This window comes from Leptopilina boulardi, unplaced genomic scaffold (genome assembly GCF_019393585.1).
Source record: "Leptopilina boulardi isolate dan_hultmark-lab unplaced genomic scaffold, ZJU_Lbou_2.1 LbouV2_210, whole genome shotgun sequence".
Classification (NCBI taxonomy): Eukaryota; Metazoa; Arthropoda; class Insecta; order Hymenoptera; family Figitidae; genus Leptopilina; species Leptopilina boulardi.
In genome coordinates this window covers 333,615-347,895 of record NW_026137764.1, presented here as the reverse complement: position 1 = coordinate 347,895, position 14,281 = coordinate 333,615, and the positions used below count along the sequence as shown (strand labels likewise).

The 14,281-nt window shown below is 33.9% G+C and overlaps 1 protein-coding gene across 1 annotated transcript; it reads left to right on the top strand.

Moving 5' to 3' along the window:
- The first annotated feature begins 1,736 nt into the window (after positions 1-1,736).
- LOC127278681 (uncharacterized) lies at positions 1,737-3,591 on the top strand. Its single transcript, XM_051300498.1, has 3 exons — positions 1,737-1,928; positions 2,300-2,399; positions 2,916-3,591. The coding sequence occupies exon 3, from the start codon at positions 3,076-3,078 to the stop codon at positions 3,583-3,585; it is 510 nt and encodes a 169-aa protein (XP_051156455.1). The 5' UTR covers positions 1,737-1,928; positions 2,300-2,399; positions 2,916-3,075; the 3' UTR covers positions 3,586-3,591.
- The last annotated feature ends 10,690 nt before the right edge of the window (positions 3,592-14,281 follow it).

The window sequence follows — 14,281 nt, the reverse complement described above, 5'->3', positions numbered from 1 at the left end:
TTTTCTTTGGTTTTAAAAGTTATTTTAGTGTGACTTAGTTCCGAGGGGTTTTCGGGGTCCCTGATTACGAATCTGAATTCAGTTTTTAAAAATTTTCAATAGCGGACCCAAAATGACTAATTAAAGATGAAAAAAATTAAGGGAAATTATGAAACTTCTTATTTCAGACTTGCCTTCTAATTGTTAATACAATATGTTACTTTTATTGCTTTTAATTTAGTATCATAAACCTTGGTGTAAAAAATTAGATTTTTTCAAATTTTAATATTTAGGGGCTTATAAGGCCCAAAACTAGATTTTCAGTAGTTTTAAGAGTTATTTTGTGTGACTTATTTCCAAGGGATTTTTTGGTCCCTGATTAAAAATCGGACACCAGTTTTTATAAATTCAAAAAAGTGGACCCAAAAAGACTGATTAAAAATGAAAAACTTAAGAAAAATTGTGAAACTTCTTATTTTAATCTTATTTAGCCTGCTGATTGATAATTGCACATTACTTTTACACAACTTAAAATTTAGTTAGTTTAAAATGTGAATAGATTAAAATTTAGATCAATTGAATTTAAGATCAGGTTAAGTGTACCGGTTATTCCACACGTCATAATACTTAAAACGTGTCTTTTTTCAATTCTAAATCAGAAAGTTCCCTTAAACTAAAATAACTCTTAAAACCACAGAAGATCCAATTTTGGAACCCATAAGCCCCCAAAATTTAAATTTGAAAATAAACCAATCTTCCTTTTTGCCCCCAAAGGATAGTAAATTTAGAGCCAAGAACCCCTTAGAACTAATTCACACTAAAATCCCCTTTAAAACCAAAGAAAATCTAATTTTGGGCCTTATAAGCCCCTAAATATTAAAATATGTAAAAATCTAATTTTTTACCCCAAGGTTTATGATACAAAAGTAAAATTGAATTAACAATTAGAAGGCTAAATAAGTCTAAAATAAGAAGTTTCATTATTTTCCTTCATTTTTTTCATATTTAATCAGTCATTCTGGGTCCGTTATTAAAAATTTTTAAAAACTGATTTCAGATTCGTAATCAGGGACCCCAATAACCCCTTAGAACTAAGTCACACTAAAATCACAAAAAATCGAATTTTGGGCCTTATAAGCCCCTAAATTTAAAATTTGTAAAAATCTAATTTTCTACCTCAAGGTTTATGATACTAATTTGAAAGCAATAAAAGTAACATTTAATTAACAATTAGAAGGCTAGATAAGTCTGAAATAAGAAGTTTCATAATTTCCCTTAATTTTTTTCATTTTTAATTAGTCATTTTGGGTCCGCTATTGAAAATTTTTAAAAACTGACTTCATATTCGTAATCAGGGACCCCGAAAACCCCTTGGAACTAAGTTACACTAAAATCACCTTTAAATCCACAAAAAATCGAATTTTGGGCCCAAATTTAACTTTGGGCCCACAAGTTACCACATGTCTGAAAAGAGGAAATCACTGGCTACAAGAATCTGAGTTTGAAAATACTTGGTTCCATTTAAAAAATTTACTTTTTTGTCTGTAGGGCCCACATAAGGCCCTGGGCCCGTTTTTTAATTATACAATTTAATAGATTTTTTTCAACCCGACAACTTTTGTATACAACATTTTTCTCAAAAACTATTTCCTTTCAAGATATTTTGGGGGTCCGGAACATAAAAATCACCCTGTATATAAGCGCACCGGCCGCAACAATGTCAAAAACGTCCGTCTGTCAGTCGTGTGTGGTCTCCTGTCAAGTTAAAAGAAAGTTGTCAGTCAGTCAGCTAGTCGTGAGTCGTCGTGTATTTAGTGTCCAGATAAAAAAAAAGTGTGAAGAGGAAGAATAAAAAAAAAAATTATGAAAGGAAGGAAAATAGAAAGAGAAAAGGAAAGGAGGAAAGGGGAGAAAGGAAAGAAAAAAGAGAGTGGAAAGATATTAAAAAAGTAAGTAAAAAGTGAAAATATGAAGAAAAAAAAATGTGTGACGTGAAGAAAGTGTCCTTAGAAGTAAAAAAAAATTATAGGTTATATTTTGGAATTTTAAAAATGAAAATACACAAAGAGGATAAAATTTTAATGCAAACTTTTTCTTTAATGTAAATTTTATTAAAAATATTTAAGTCTTTTCTATATTCCAATAATAATAAATAATCAATAAAACGTGATTTTTTTGATGATGCAAAAACGAAAAGAAATTTTTAATAAAGGTAAAACTGTCATAAATATAACCTATATTTTTTTTTTACTTATAAGGACACTTTCTTCGCGACGCGTCACATATGTATATATTAAAAAATAGTGTTTTTTTTGTGCAGGAGGAATAAACAATGTAGCTGTCAATGTTGTGGCCGGTGCGCGGATCGTCGAATTGTAATTAGTTTACCCCTAGAGGCCTTCTTCGAGTGGCAGTCGAAGGTATGTTAAAAAAAAATATTTAATCTTATTTATAAAAATAAAGTGAAATTAAAAAAAAGAAGTAATGTATATTAATATAATGTGAAAAAAACGAGTAAAAATAAAAAACAAATAAAATAAAAGTGTAATAAAATAAAGTAAAATAAAGAATAATAAAATAATGTGAAATAATATAAAGTTAAATAAAATAATGTAAAATAAAATCAAGTATATAAAAAAGAAGTAAAGGAAAATATCATGAAGTTAAATAAAAAAAAGAGTAAAAGGAAAATATCATGAAGTTAAATTAAAAAAAGAGTAAAAGTAAAATATCAAAATAAAATAAAAATAACAAGGTAAAATAAAATAATGAAGTAAAATAAAGTAAAAAAATGAAATATATATGTAATATAAAATAAAATCATTTAAAATAAAATTAATCAAAATAAAATTTTTGTAAAATAAAATCAAATAAAACAAAGAAAAAAAAAGTTTAGTTCAAAAATAAAATAATTTTTTATTAATTTTGTTTTATAGGTTCAGACGAATCCTACACTGCCACAACATATGATAAATAGAGTCTCATCTTCCTCATCATCGTCATCATCGTCAACTTCCTCTTCTTCTACATCATCTTCACCAGAGGAAAAAAAAAGATGAGGTCCCACATACACTTCCTCCTGAGGCCTCCTCAGAGATGCCACCATTAGCACCCCCTCGCTCTTCTTCAATTGTTATGCCACCACCATCACTACTTCCTCGTACTACGACACTACCACCACGTACTACGGCACTACCACCACGTACTTCTGCACTGCCACCACGAACTGCCGCACTGCCTTCTCGTACATCGTCAGGAAAACCGCCAATTCGTCGCTTATTTTCCGGACAGCCACCGGTTTCAAAACCATCATCACAATCATCATTGTATTCATCATCATCATCATCATTACCATCATCATCGTCGAATATTAAAAAAACTTCACCTGTATCTCTAAATCGGAAGTCGGGACAAACAGTGGAATCACTCCCATCTTCCGATTTAGTAAATGTACCACCTGATGAATTACAATCTATTTTAAAAGATTTATTAGAAATTAATAATAATGATGATGATGAATACAAGGAAAATTGTTCAAAACGAAAACAGTTGCCCAAAGATCAAGACGTAATTAAAAAAACAAAAGTTTTGGGAAATAATAATTAAAACACATACACATTCACACACATAAAGTAAAAACAAAAAAAAAAATGTAAAAAAAAAAATTTTGTAAAATAAAAAAATTAAGTAAAATTATTTTATATAGTACTTAAGGAGACTTTCTGGTTTAGAATTGACAAAAAAGGAAGGTTTTAAAACTTTTATTGTAAGAACAGTATTAAAGAAATTGTAAAAACTATTTTTGGACATTGTAGCACATTGCGTAGAGAAAATTTAAAAAATATGTTTGAGTGTATTTAGTTCAATTTCATAGCTGTAGGTGGCGTCTTCCAAAAGATACCTTTTTTTTGGTACGTTAGATTCCGGGCAACCTGTAATACATAAATTCAAGTTCCAAACGGGAATCTCTTCATAAGGATTTATTCTTGTGCCTAAACCTCAAAAACGATTTTTTTAAAGGTTTTTTTATTTTTTATGTACATTTTTCTCAAAAACTCGCAAAAACGCCGTGTTTTTGGGTCAATTTACCTCCATATAAAAACACAGGGGGTAGAAATATGAGTTTTTAGAGGTTTAGGCACCAGTTTTTTAAATAAAGAATCGAAAATTTTTTGGGATTTCAAAATCGGTTCGATAGATTTCGAGAAAAGCTCTGTACCAGTTTGAAAAATGAGTTTTCGAGAAAAACGCGTTCAAAGTTTTCATAAGATAATTCATTGAGTCATGAATATCAAACAACTTTTTATTACAACAGAACTTCGTATCCAGCTGTTTTTGGGGTCGCTGATTACGAATTTGATGTCCGTTTTGGAAAATCCAAAATGGCGGATCCAATATGGCGGACGAAAAAATAAAAATTCAACCGGATTTGCTTAAAACTTGCGACCCCAAAAACCCCCGAATAACAAGTTTTAAGCAAATCCGGTTAAATTTTTATTTTTTCGTCCGCCATATTGGATCCGCCATTTTGTATTTTCAAAAACTGACATCAAATTCGTAATCAGCGACCCCAAAAACCCTCGAGTAACATGTTTCAAGCTAATATCAATAAAAGAGGAACACCAAATATGTAAATAAGATAACTGTAGATTGTTGTTGAAATACATACCGTCATAAATATTGTTATAACTTTTGTTTTTGTACATATTTTTTAAAAAACGTTTTGGGACAGTAATTCTATGATACTATGGAACATTTTTAAGCAAAAAAAAAATAATCGATTTTTTTGAAATTCTAAACCAGAAAGTCCCCTTAATTTTTTTTACCTTATTTTTTAAAATTCATTTTGAAAAAAACCGAATTTCAAAGACTAAAAAGAAATACAAAAAAATATAATAAACTTTAAAAAAAAAATATATATATATATAAAATTTAGATGAATAAAAAATAAATACACATGTTTTTGGGTTAAAAAAAATTGTTAATTTAATAAATTAGATTGAATCATGTTTCTTGGGATTTTTGAAGTCGTTAAAGTCGATTTTTGAGGTTAGAATTTAAAATGGATAAAAAAAAGATAAATTCGCTTGAATCTTGTTTCTTGGGGTTTTTGAGGGCGCTAAACACGATTTTGAGGTTAGAATTCAAAATGGCGGAGAAAAAATTAATAAATTCGCTTGAATCTTGTTTCTTGGGGTTTTTGAGGTCGCTTATTACGATTTTGAGGTTAGAATTAAATAATTAAAAATTGTGGATCCAATATGGCGGATAAAAAAAATTAATAAATTCGCTTGAATCTTGTTTCTTGGGGTTTTTCCAATATGGCGGATAAAATAAAATTAATAAATTCGATTAAATCTTGTTTCATGGGGTTTTTGGGGGTGCTTATTACGATTTTGACGTAAGAATTAAATAATTAAAAAATGTCGGATCCATAATGACGGAGAAAAATATTAATAAATTTGCTTGTATCTTGTTTCTTGTGGTTTTTGAGGTCGCTTATTTACGATTTTGAGGTTAGAATTCAAAATGGTGGAGAAAAAATTAATAAATTCGCTTGAATTTTGTTTCTTGCGGTTTTTGAGATCACTACTTTTTACTTTGAGTATATAAATAGAGTTATAAGTAATAAATAAAATAACAATTATATTATAATAATTTGTTTTTCTTTATTGAAATATATTTCAGAAATATACATTTTTTAATGAGTTTTTAATTTAAAAACATTGTAGGGTCCACCAAAATAGTACATGTAAAGGTTTTTTAATTTAGCTGATTCAACTAAGTCCTCAAACGTGTTATCAGGATCTTCCTCGAAGGCTTTTGCAATTCGTCCAGGCAGAAACACTTCAAATTGGTTATCCAATTCGGCTATCACTCTGGTACCGTACTTAGTGGCAACTCGTCGAAGTTTGGAAACCATATACTTTTTTTTAGGCTCAACTCAGACATTGGTTTCGTAGGCAATACACCTTCCATGTTGCACACTTTGTTGATTTTAGTGAGATCCAGCTTGGTAGTAGCCATTGTATTTTGTATAAAAACTTTTTTAAAAAAACTTGTTATTTTTTTCTCTTGAATAATGTGTCACAGCACTTGTCAACTTTAAGACTGAAAGTAACCTTGTTGTATCCTGTTTTTATAGAAAGAGCTATCCCCACTCCAAAAGTTCCCCAGACTACATTGTTAGAATTTTCTATAATATGTATGTGAAATAACAAGTAACTCAGGTTAAAGCAAGTTGAAACAGTTCAAAGCATGTTTTAGAATGTAATGGTTGGGATAATTAAGAAAAAGATAATTATTATTTTTTTTTTTCTGGTTTATTGAACAATCTTAATTTAAAAATTTACATTTTTTTTCTTTTAAAACATAGAATCACAACTTGTATAATAATCTCTTAACGTAGTCAGGTTGGTGTCCACAGTATCATGTCCAGAGGAAGAGGAGTCTCGAACATCATCATCATCATCATCATCCTCTAGAGTGCCTATAATGCACTGAGTACTTGATGACGTAGTAGTAGTAGCAGTAGGATTCAGGAACCAAGTTTTTAGAGCCATAACGTTGCGAACTGCACACTTGTGGTACCAGGTTTGGCAATGGTGATGACACAGTGGAGGAATGGCACTATGTAGTTTCTTCAAGGCAGGGCAGCCTAATTCTTCAACGTTGCACACGTTAGTTACAAACACCTCCAACCATTTCTTCTTTTCAAGACCTTTCACGTAGATTCTACGAGCTTCTCTTAGGATGTCTTGTAATAAAAGTCTCACTTCTTCATAGGGTATTTCACCTGCAGACCAGTCTATCCCATGGTAATTACGTGTTAACCACAAATTTTCACTTTTGTAACGTGCAGGTAAAGACTTCCAGGAACATGGTGGTTCAAATAAGTACACCAGAGGTTGAGCGTCTTCCTGGAGTGGCATTATTGCCAGTTCTTTGAAAACAAACTCGTTGAATGGCTTCTTAAAGCCTTGAACATCAACAATGAACTCCATGTTGATATTATACTGAATGTTTGGTGAGTATGTCTCTGCTTTTATACCTTCTTCCCTCACCACAACCAATATTTACCCCAACCACTGCCACCTATTGCAGGTTTAAACAAGTTTTTTAACTTCTCCACTAATTGGTTTGTATTGAATGATACGATCATGTATAATGAGACAGTAGGCTGCAGTTTCAGCAGGAAAATTTTTTCTTGACTCAAACTCCAAACGTACATCTACTGAAGCTTGTTTAAGGAATTCATTTTGCTTTGAACAATCGATGACTATTAGTGGGACAGCATCCTTGAAATCAATTTTCTTTAATAAAGGTTCCGGCTCTCTGTCATAATAAATGCGTTGAAAGTTTGCATACATCTCATACAACAATGCAAATTGGTTGTGTTCAATATCCAAATTTAAATTTCCATAGGGATAGTATTGAGAATTTAGAAATAATTTAACATTTGTAATGTCACGCAGTGGTCAAAGCGATTAGCATACTTTTTTAGTTTATCCTTTCTACTTGTTTGAAAACCTAGCAAAACGTAACGCGGTTTTTCAAGTTGCGTAGACGTTTTCACTGTCCATACATGTTTTGAGGTGGTGGGGAGTAAAGGATATTCATACAAATCCCAGGCTCGAAAACTCATTGTAATGAATGAATCTTTCTCAATTGATTGCAGTAAACGTATTTTTTGACGATCAGCAGCCATTACATATGGCATCATCCACTCAATCTTGTAAAGTGTTATCTTGAATTGTTCAATGTCTTGTCCTTGAATAACTGCATTGATGTCACTACGTGCACGCGTCATGATAAGTTCATGTTTTGCGTTTACAATTACTTTTTGATAATCTTCAGCAAAACCCAAGATCAAACTTAGCGGTATTGTGACATCAAAATATCCATCATTATTGGCAAGTGTTGAATCGATCCAGCCTGCATTCTCCAAGAGATTACGTTGTCCCAATGTAAGTGATACATATCCCTTCATCGTGCTCGTGAGACCAACATTTTTACAATGATCAATCTCAATAGCATTGAGCTCATAACGAATATCATCAAATAGAAAACAGATGGCGTTGGTAACTAGAGTTGTTGCTGCAGTTGCTGTAACTCCATCAGCTTTTGTCAAACGTCCAGATACGTGCAAAGTACTTTTGCTAGGTAGAATACACAAATCTTGATGTTGAATAGCAATTCCTATTTCATCGCTGTTGTTGTAAGTTGATGAGGATGCATATGGTTGATGAGCGTGAATTTCGTAATGTGAAACAGACTCATCAAACTGAACACCTGTGTGAATGTTCAAGACGTTTTCCATTGCGTTTATTGCAACAGACAGAGAAAATCAATATTTGGAAAGGACGTTTGAATCTTTTTTCCACGAGGTACGATTTTGAGTCCTAGTTGTTTCAGGAAAGTCTCGTTCTGAGGTGTTAACACTTTGCGAAGTGGTTTCAAACTGACGCTTTTTTGACATTTTGGGTAATTTATAAAACTTTTTGTTCCTCCTCCCTCTTTACTGTTGTATACAATACCCATCACAGTGTTTTAACGTGTAGCCGTATAGTTATAACTTCTCCACGAAAGTTGACTAAATCACCGTCCTGATCGATTATGCGCAGCTGTATATTGTGTATTGTCTTCACGGCTAACGGAAGATAAATGACATGTGTTGGCAATTCCACAATCTTATATCCTGGTGGAACAAGGGGGAAAAATTCGTGTATTGTGTGACTTATTCTGCCATTGATGTATGCACCTGTTGTTATATTACATTCCACTCGCAAAGCATTCACTTTGAGAATAGCGACTGGTAAATCTGAAGTATGAGTAATGTTTGCCTTCAGAATGCGTGGTGTAAATCCCAGGAGACGTCCAATTGAATCCTTGTGTTGAAAATTTATTTCACGGTTGCAATGAATTTCACTGCGTAAAGTATTGTTGTTTGGTCTAATCTGTATTTCAATACCAGCACGTGCTGCTATCTTTTGCACGTAGTTGTTAATATCCTCAATTTCATAGCTACCCGTAGGTATATTCACAACTGTATTTCCAATGTAGAATTTATTGTTCTTTCCTTCTTCAATGTTGGGTATTGCATTAAATGTGAGCAACTCCACGAGACCAAGTGCATAACTTTTGAATGATGAGAGTTCTTTGGAGGAAAGTACACGGCTTCCAGTACAGAAGTGTTACCAGAAAGCGTTAGAGTAAAAGATTCATCCATGATGAGCTTGCACTCTCTACTGACTCAACTTTCTGAGTCACTGACTTATATAGAGTACATTTTTAGTATTATTTTCAAGTTGTCCACATAGGAATTTCAAACACAAGTGTCCACATTTAACACTGTCATAGTCTTGATATCTTTCATGATTGTATTGTATTTTGCTTCCAGAACCAAGATATTTTACCAGATCCGTAGGTGGTCGAAGATTTCCAAAACTGTCAAAGTACAAGACAGTGTTGCCCAACTTTTTATATGCAACCCAATGTGTTCCAGGACCATCTTTATCATCGAGATTCACGATAGCCGTTTCTCTGTATAATAGTCCAGATAAAGGTAGTTCATTACGCATAAAAACACCACGAAAGTGAGGAATTTTCACTGTTTTGGCGTATTCGTACAAATTAGCGTCTGTGAGTGCATGACGTGGTAATTTTACGAGCTTTTTTTTTTGTCACTCGTTTTACACGAATTCCCTTTCCACGATGATACGGTTTCAAATGTAAACCTAAACCTTTTCTATAAGGTTTTAGGTGTAAGCCTTTCCCTAAGGCTATAGCTTCTATTGTTTTGTTATGTCGTTGTGCCTCTTGAAGTTGCTGTTTGGCTGCATTTGCATCACCTACAGCCTTTGCTATTCCAGCTGCTCCACCAGATAAAGCTCCAAGTGCACTAAGGCCAGCAAAGACAGGTATCAGAGGTAAGAAACCACCCACTTTTGAAGGTATAGGTAGAATGCGTGGTTGATGAACATTTTCTTTTCCACCAGCAGATTTAACGAAATCCTGTGCACCCTGAAGTGCCGATTGAATAGCCGTTTTTGCATCTCCTCTAGAAATCATCTTTTTCTTGGCTGCAACAACAACCTTTCTCAAGGTCACTCTGTTGCTTTTGGGTTTTGTTAAAGTCTTTCGCTTTATCTTTTTCTTGTTTCGCTTCCTGGACTTTAGACCCATCCCTAATTTTGATTTAGCCTTCATTACGTTTGTTATTGCCAACGCTGCTGCCTTTTCACTGAACTGAGCGTCTTTGGCAAAAACACGTTGCCACGCTTTATCAGCCAAAACTTTATCAGCAGAATTTCTTGCCGCTATGTTTTCCCGATTTTGAGAATAGGCAATGTCGTGTTCCTTACACGCTGCGTCTAGTGGATTAATACCGGGATCACCGCGCGCAAGACGTTTGGCAAGTTTTGTTCCTGGTCCGCAGTATTGATACCCAGGTAAATGCAATTCAAACGGTAAATTGTTTATAATCTTATTGACGAGGCCTCTACCGCACTGATGACGTTTACGACGATGCAGAGCAGCTCTTTGTTTTCTGCAGTGTATAATCATTCCGCACTGTATGGAGGTATGCAGATAACTGATGGAGAGTCTATTTAAGTGCTGTATTTATACGTTTTCAGGCAGTAACAGTCAAGATGCGGTTCAAGACACAACAGGTTAAGCTTCCTGTTGTCAATTTTGATAATATCATTCAGCATGAGTCTGTTAAGAGAAAACGTCACAGCAACTTACTCCCCAACAGCATTCGTGCTGTCTTTTGTGGACCATCTAATTGTGGTAAAACAAATGCTCTGCTTGCCCTCATTTTACACCCGAATGGTTTGCGTTTTGACAACGTTTACATTTACTCGAAATCTCTAAAGCAACCAAAATATAAATTTCTAGAGAGAATTTTAAAAGGTGTAGAGTACTACCCGTTTAGCGAACATGAAGAAGTAATATTACCGAGTGAAGCTCGACAAAATTCAATTATTGTCTTTGATGATGTTGCCTGTGAAAAGCAAGACAACATTAGAGCTTTTTTCTGTATGGGTAGACATGGTCACGTAGACAGTTTTTACTTGTGTCAATCGTATGCACGTATTCCTAAGCATCTAGTTCGTGATAATGTAAACTTGCTAGTGCTTTTTCGCCAGGATGAAAAAAACCTGAAACACGTTTATGATGATCATGTAAATACCGATATGTCATACACACAATTTCGTGAATTATGTGCAGCTTGTTGGAATCTCGACAAACATGGATTTCTTGTTATTGATAAAGACAGTGATATAAATGAGGGCAGATACAGAAAAGGTTTTGACTGCTTTATTGGTCTATAAATACGAGTAATATGCATCGTATTGCGTTAGTACTGACCTTGACAGCACAATGTTAGCATTTCAAAAAGAAAAGAAGGTCCTTTATCAAATTGCCAAAGCCAGCGAGGCGATTCGACGTAAACATCGAACGCTCAAGCTGGGCAAAGAAGCTGCTGAACAAACTTTAAGTACAACATTTAAACCGATAGTTGTGCCACTACAAAAACTTGTTGAAATGTCACATAATCCAACGCGAGTAAAAGCAGAACCTACAAAACATGAAGTTAAAAAAGAAGAAGAGGATAATGCTTCCTTTGCAACTGCTACGGATGAGGAAGAAGATGAAACTCTGCTTGACACTCATGATGCAACAGCATCAACGCCAAAAAGTCCTGAAACTTATGATTACTTAACAAATAAATTTCTCAGAATGTTGCAACAAAATCGCAAACAATTCTTGGATATGACTTACGGCGTTCGAAAACTCGATAATGGTACTCTGATGATTGGTGATACACCTATTCATTTTGAGGGACAGTACATTGACGTTGGTGGTAAACGTTACCCTAAAACTGTTGGTCTAATGGAACTGCTGTTTCGACAAACTCCTGATGAGTCATTAATAAGTGATGCTGATCTCAACACATACAAGGAGATTTTAATTGACACCAATGCACACAAGAAAAATTACAGTCCCAATGGTCCGACTCATACCAGCAGGAGTCTCAAGTATAAAAATTTTATTGCCAAATTGATACCTACATCTCGCAGACGGTCCTCAACCAGTGGCGGTACATTACCCAAGTTTATGACAAATAGAAAAAATGTCAACACTGACTACGTCTACTGGGATGATCCGAATGAGCTGGTAGACCGACTTCGTCTACTACTTGCATCTCAAGCAGCTGGAAATCGTAGTCACAAGAATGAAATAATTTCCATCATTGAAGAACTTCGTGAATCAGGAATCATATATTAATCGTGATTTTTATCAATATTGCTCAGTTTAAAAATGAGTCTTGACGTGTTTGGACGCCATTTGGAAAGAACAACATCAACAACTATAGCCAGCCGTGGACCACCTGGTGTAGGATTCAAAGTCAACGTGGATGGTAACTACGACATAGAAGGCAAAAGAATTTGCAACGTTGCTGCGGCTGTAGCCGAAGACGACGCAGTGACATTGAAACTGACACGGCATATGATAGAGAACGAAGTACGTCTACTGTATCAAGTCACATCTTCACAGAGGAAAGAGATTGATGACACTAACCTGTTACTAAAAATTCATGAAGACTCTGTTAATGCAAGACTAATTAACCTGGAACGTGAAATAAATCAAGATTTATCATATCGAAACGCTGAAATTCTTAAAGAATTGGATACTCGTTTAAGCGTTTTGGAAAATGAACGACAAAAAGTTGTCAGTAGTGATGGAACTTCACAAACCGGCTAGAAAAAACTATCCACGTCGCCGTGTGCAAATGCGTGGTATTGATGAGACTTGGCAGGCAGATTTAGTGGAAATGATACCTTACGCCAAAGGAAACAAAGGCTACAAGTACTTGCTTACAGTAATCGATACATTTTCAAAATATGCATGGGCCGTTCCTGTTAAAAGTAAAAGTGCCAAAGATGTTACTGCAGCAATGGAATCCATACTTGAGAAAGGACGTGTTCCAAAAAATTTACACACCGATCAAGGAAAAGAATTTTACAATACAACTTTTAAAAGTCTAATGTCACGTCACGGCATTCACTTGTATTCAACACATAGTAATCTAAAAGCATCTATTGTTGAACGTTTTAATCGTACCCTTAAAAACAAGATGTGGCCACAATTTAATCTAAGGGGAACCTACAAGTGGATAGACATTTTACCGCAACTTGTCTCGCAGTACAACGGAACAATACATCGAACAATTGGTATGAAACCAAAAGACGTCACTGCTGCTGATGTAGAGGACCTCAAGCGGCGTTTTATTGCACTACGAAAAATACCCATGAAACATCCAAAGTTAAATGTGGGTGACAAAGTCCGTGTCAGCAAGTTTAAGCACACATTCGAGAAAGGATACACTCCCAACTGGACGACAGAAATATTTACTGTGGATCGTGTTATGCCTACAACTCCAGTCACTTACAAGATAAAGGATTATCAAAATGAACCCATTGCTGGAGGCTTTTATGAATTTGAATTACTCAAAGTTAAACATCCCGATATTTATTTAGTAGAAAAAGTATTGAAAAGACGCGGTAATCAACTTTATGTTAAATGGTTAGGATTTGATAATACGCACAATAGTTGGATAGATAATACAGATTTGTAATCAACGTTAAATCAACGTTAAATCAACATTATAGCAACGTTAAATCAACGTTAAAGCAACTTTGAACCAATGTTACATCAACGTTAAATCATTTTATGAATATATATATATATATATATTTAAAATTGTATTATGGTACTAGGTATAAGGTTTTTAATGAATAAAATAAAATTTATAAATATAAAATATTTACATTAGGCGTTTATTTATTTAACAGTTTATATTACAAAAAGAAAACACCTCTCCCTCTCTCTCATTCTTCCACATCATTTTCTCTCTCTCTATTTCTCTTATTCTATAATGTCCCCATGCAAGAGTATCAGTTGTATTTGGTAGTAAGCAACGCTTATCGTCATATGGACTAAGAGCAAGTTATGTTTGTCGAATTGTTTCTACATTGTGTAATCGTGACCGAATAAGATGTTGCATTCGCGTTTGTTTACTATTTTCTCGAAGACATTGTTTGAAATCGTTGAAAGTAATAGTTTTCTTTATAATATTTGATTTTAATCCCTTTGCTTTTTTAACATGATCGATACCATTCACGCGTACACTGTACATTTTACTCCGCAGGCCAACAAACTCGGTTATGATTTTACCGCTACATTCATCTTTCATAAGACCTAACACTTTTTTGTTGACCTGTGGCATTCC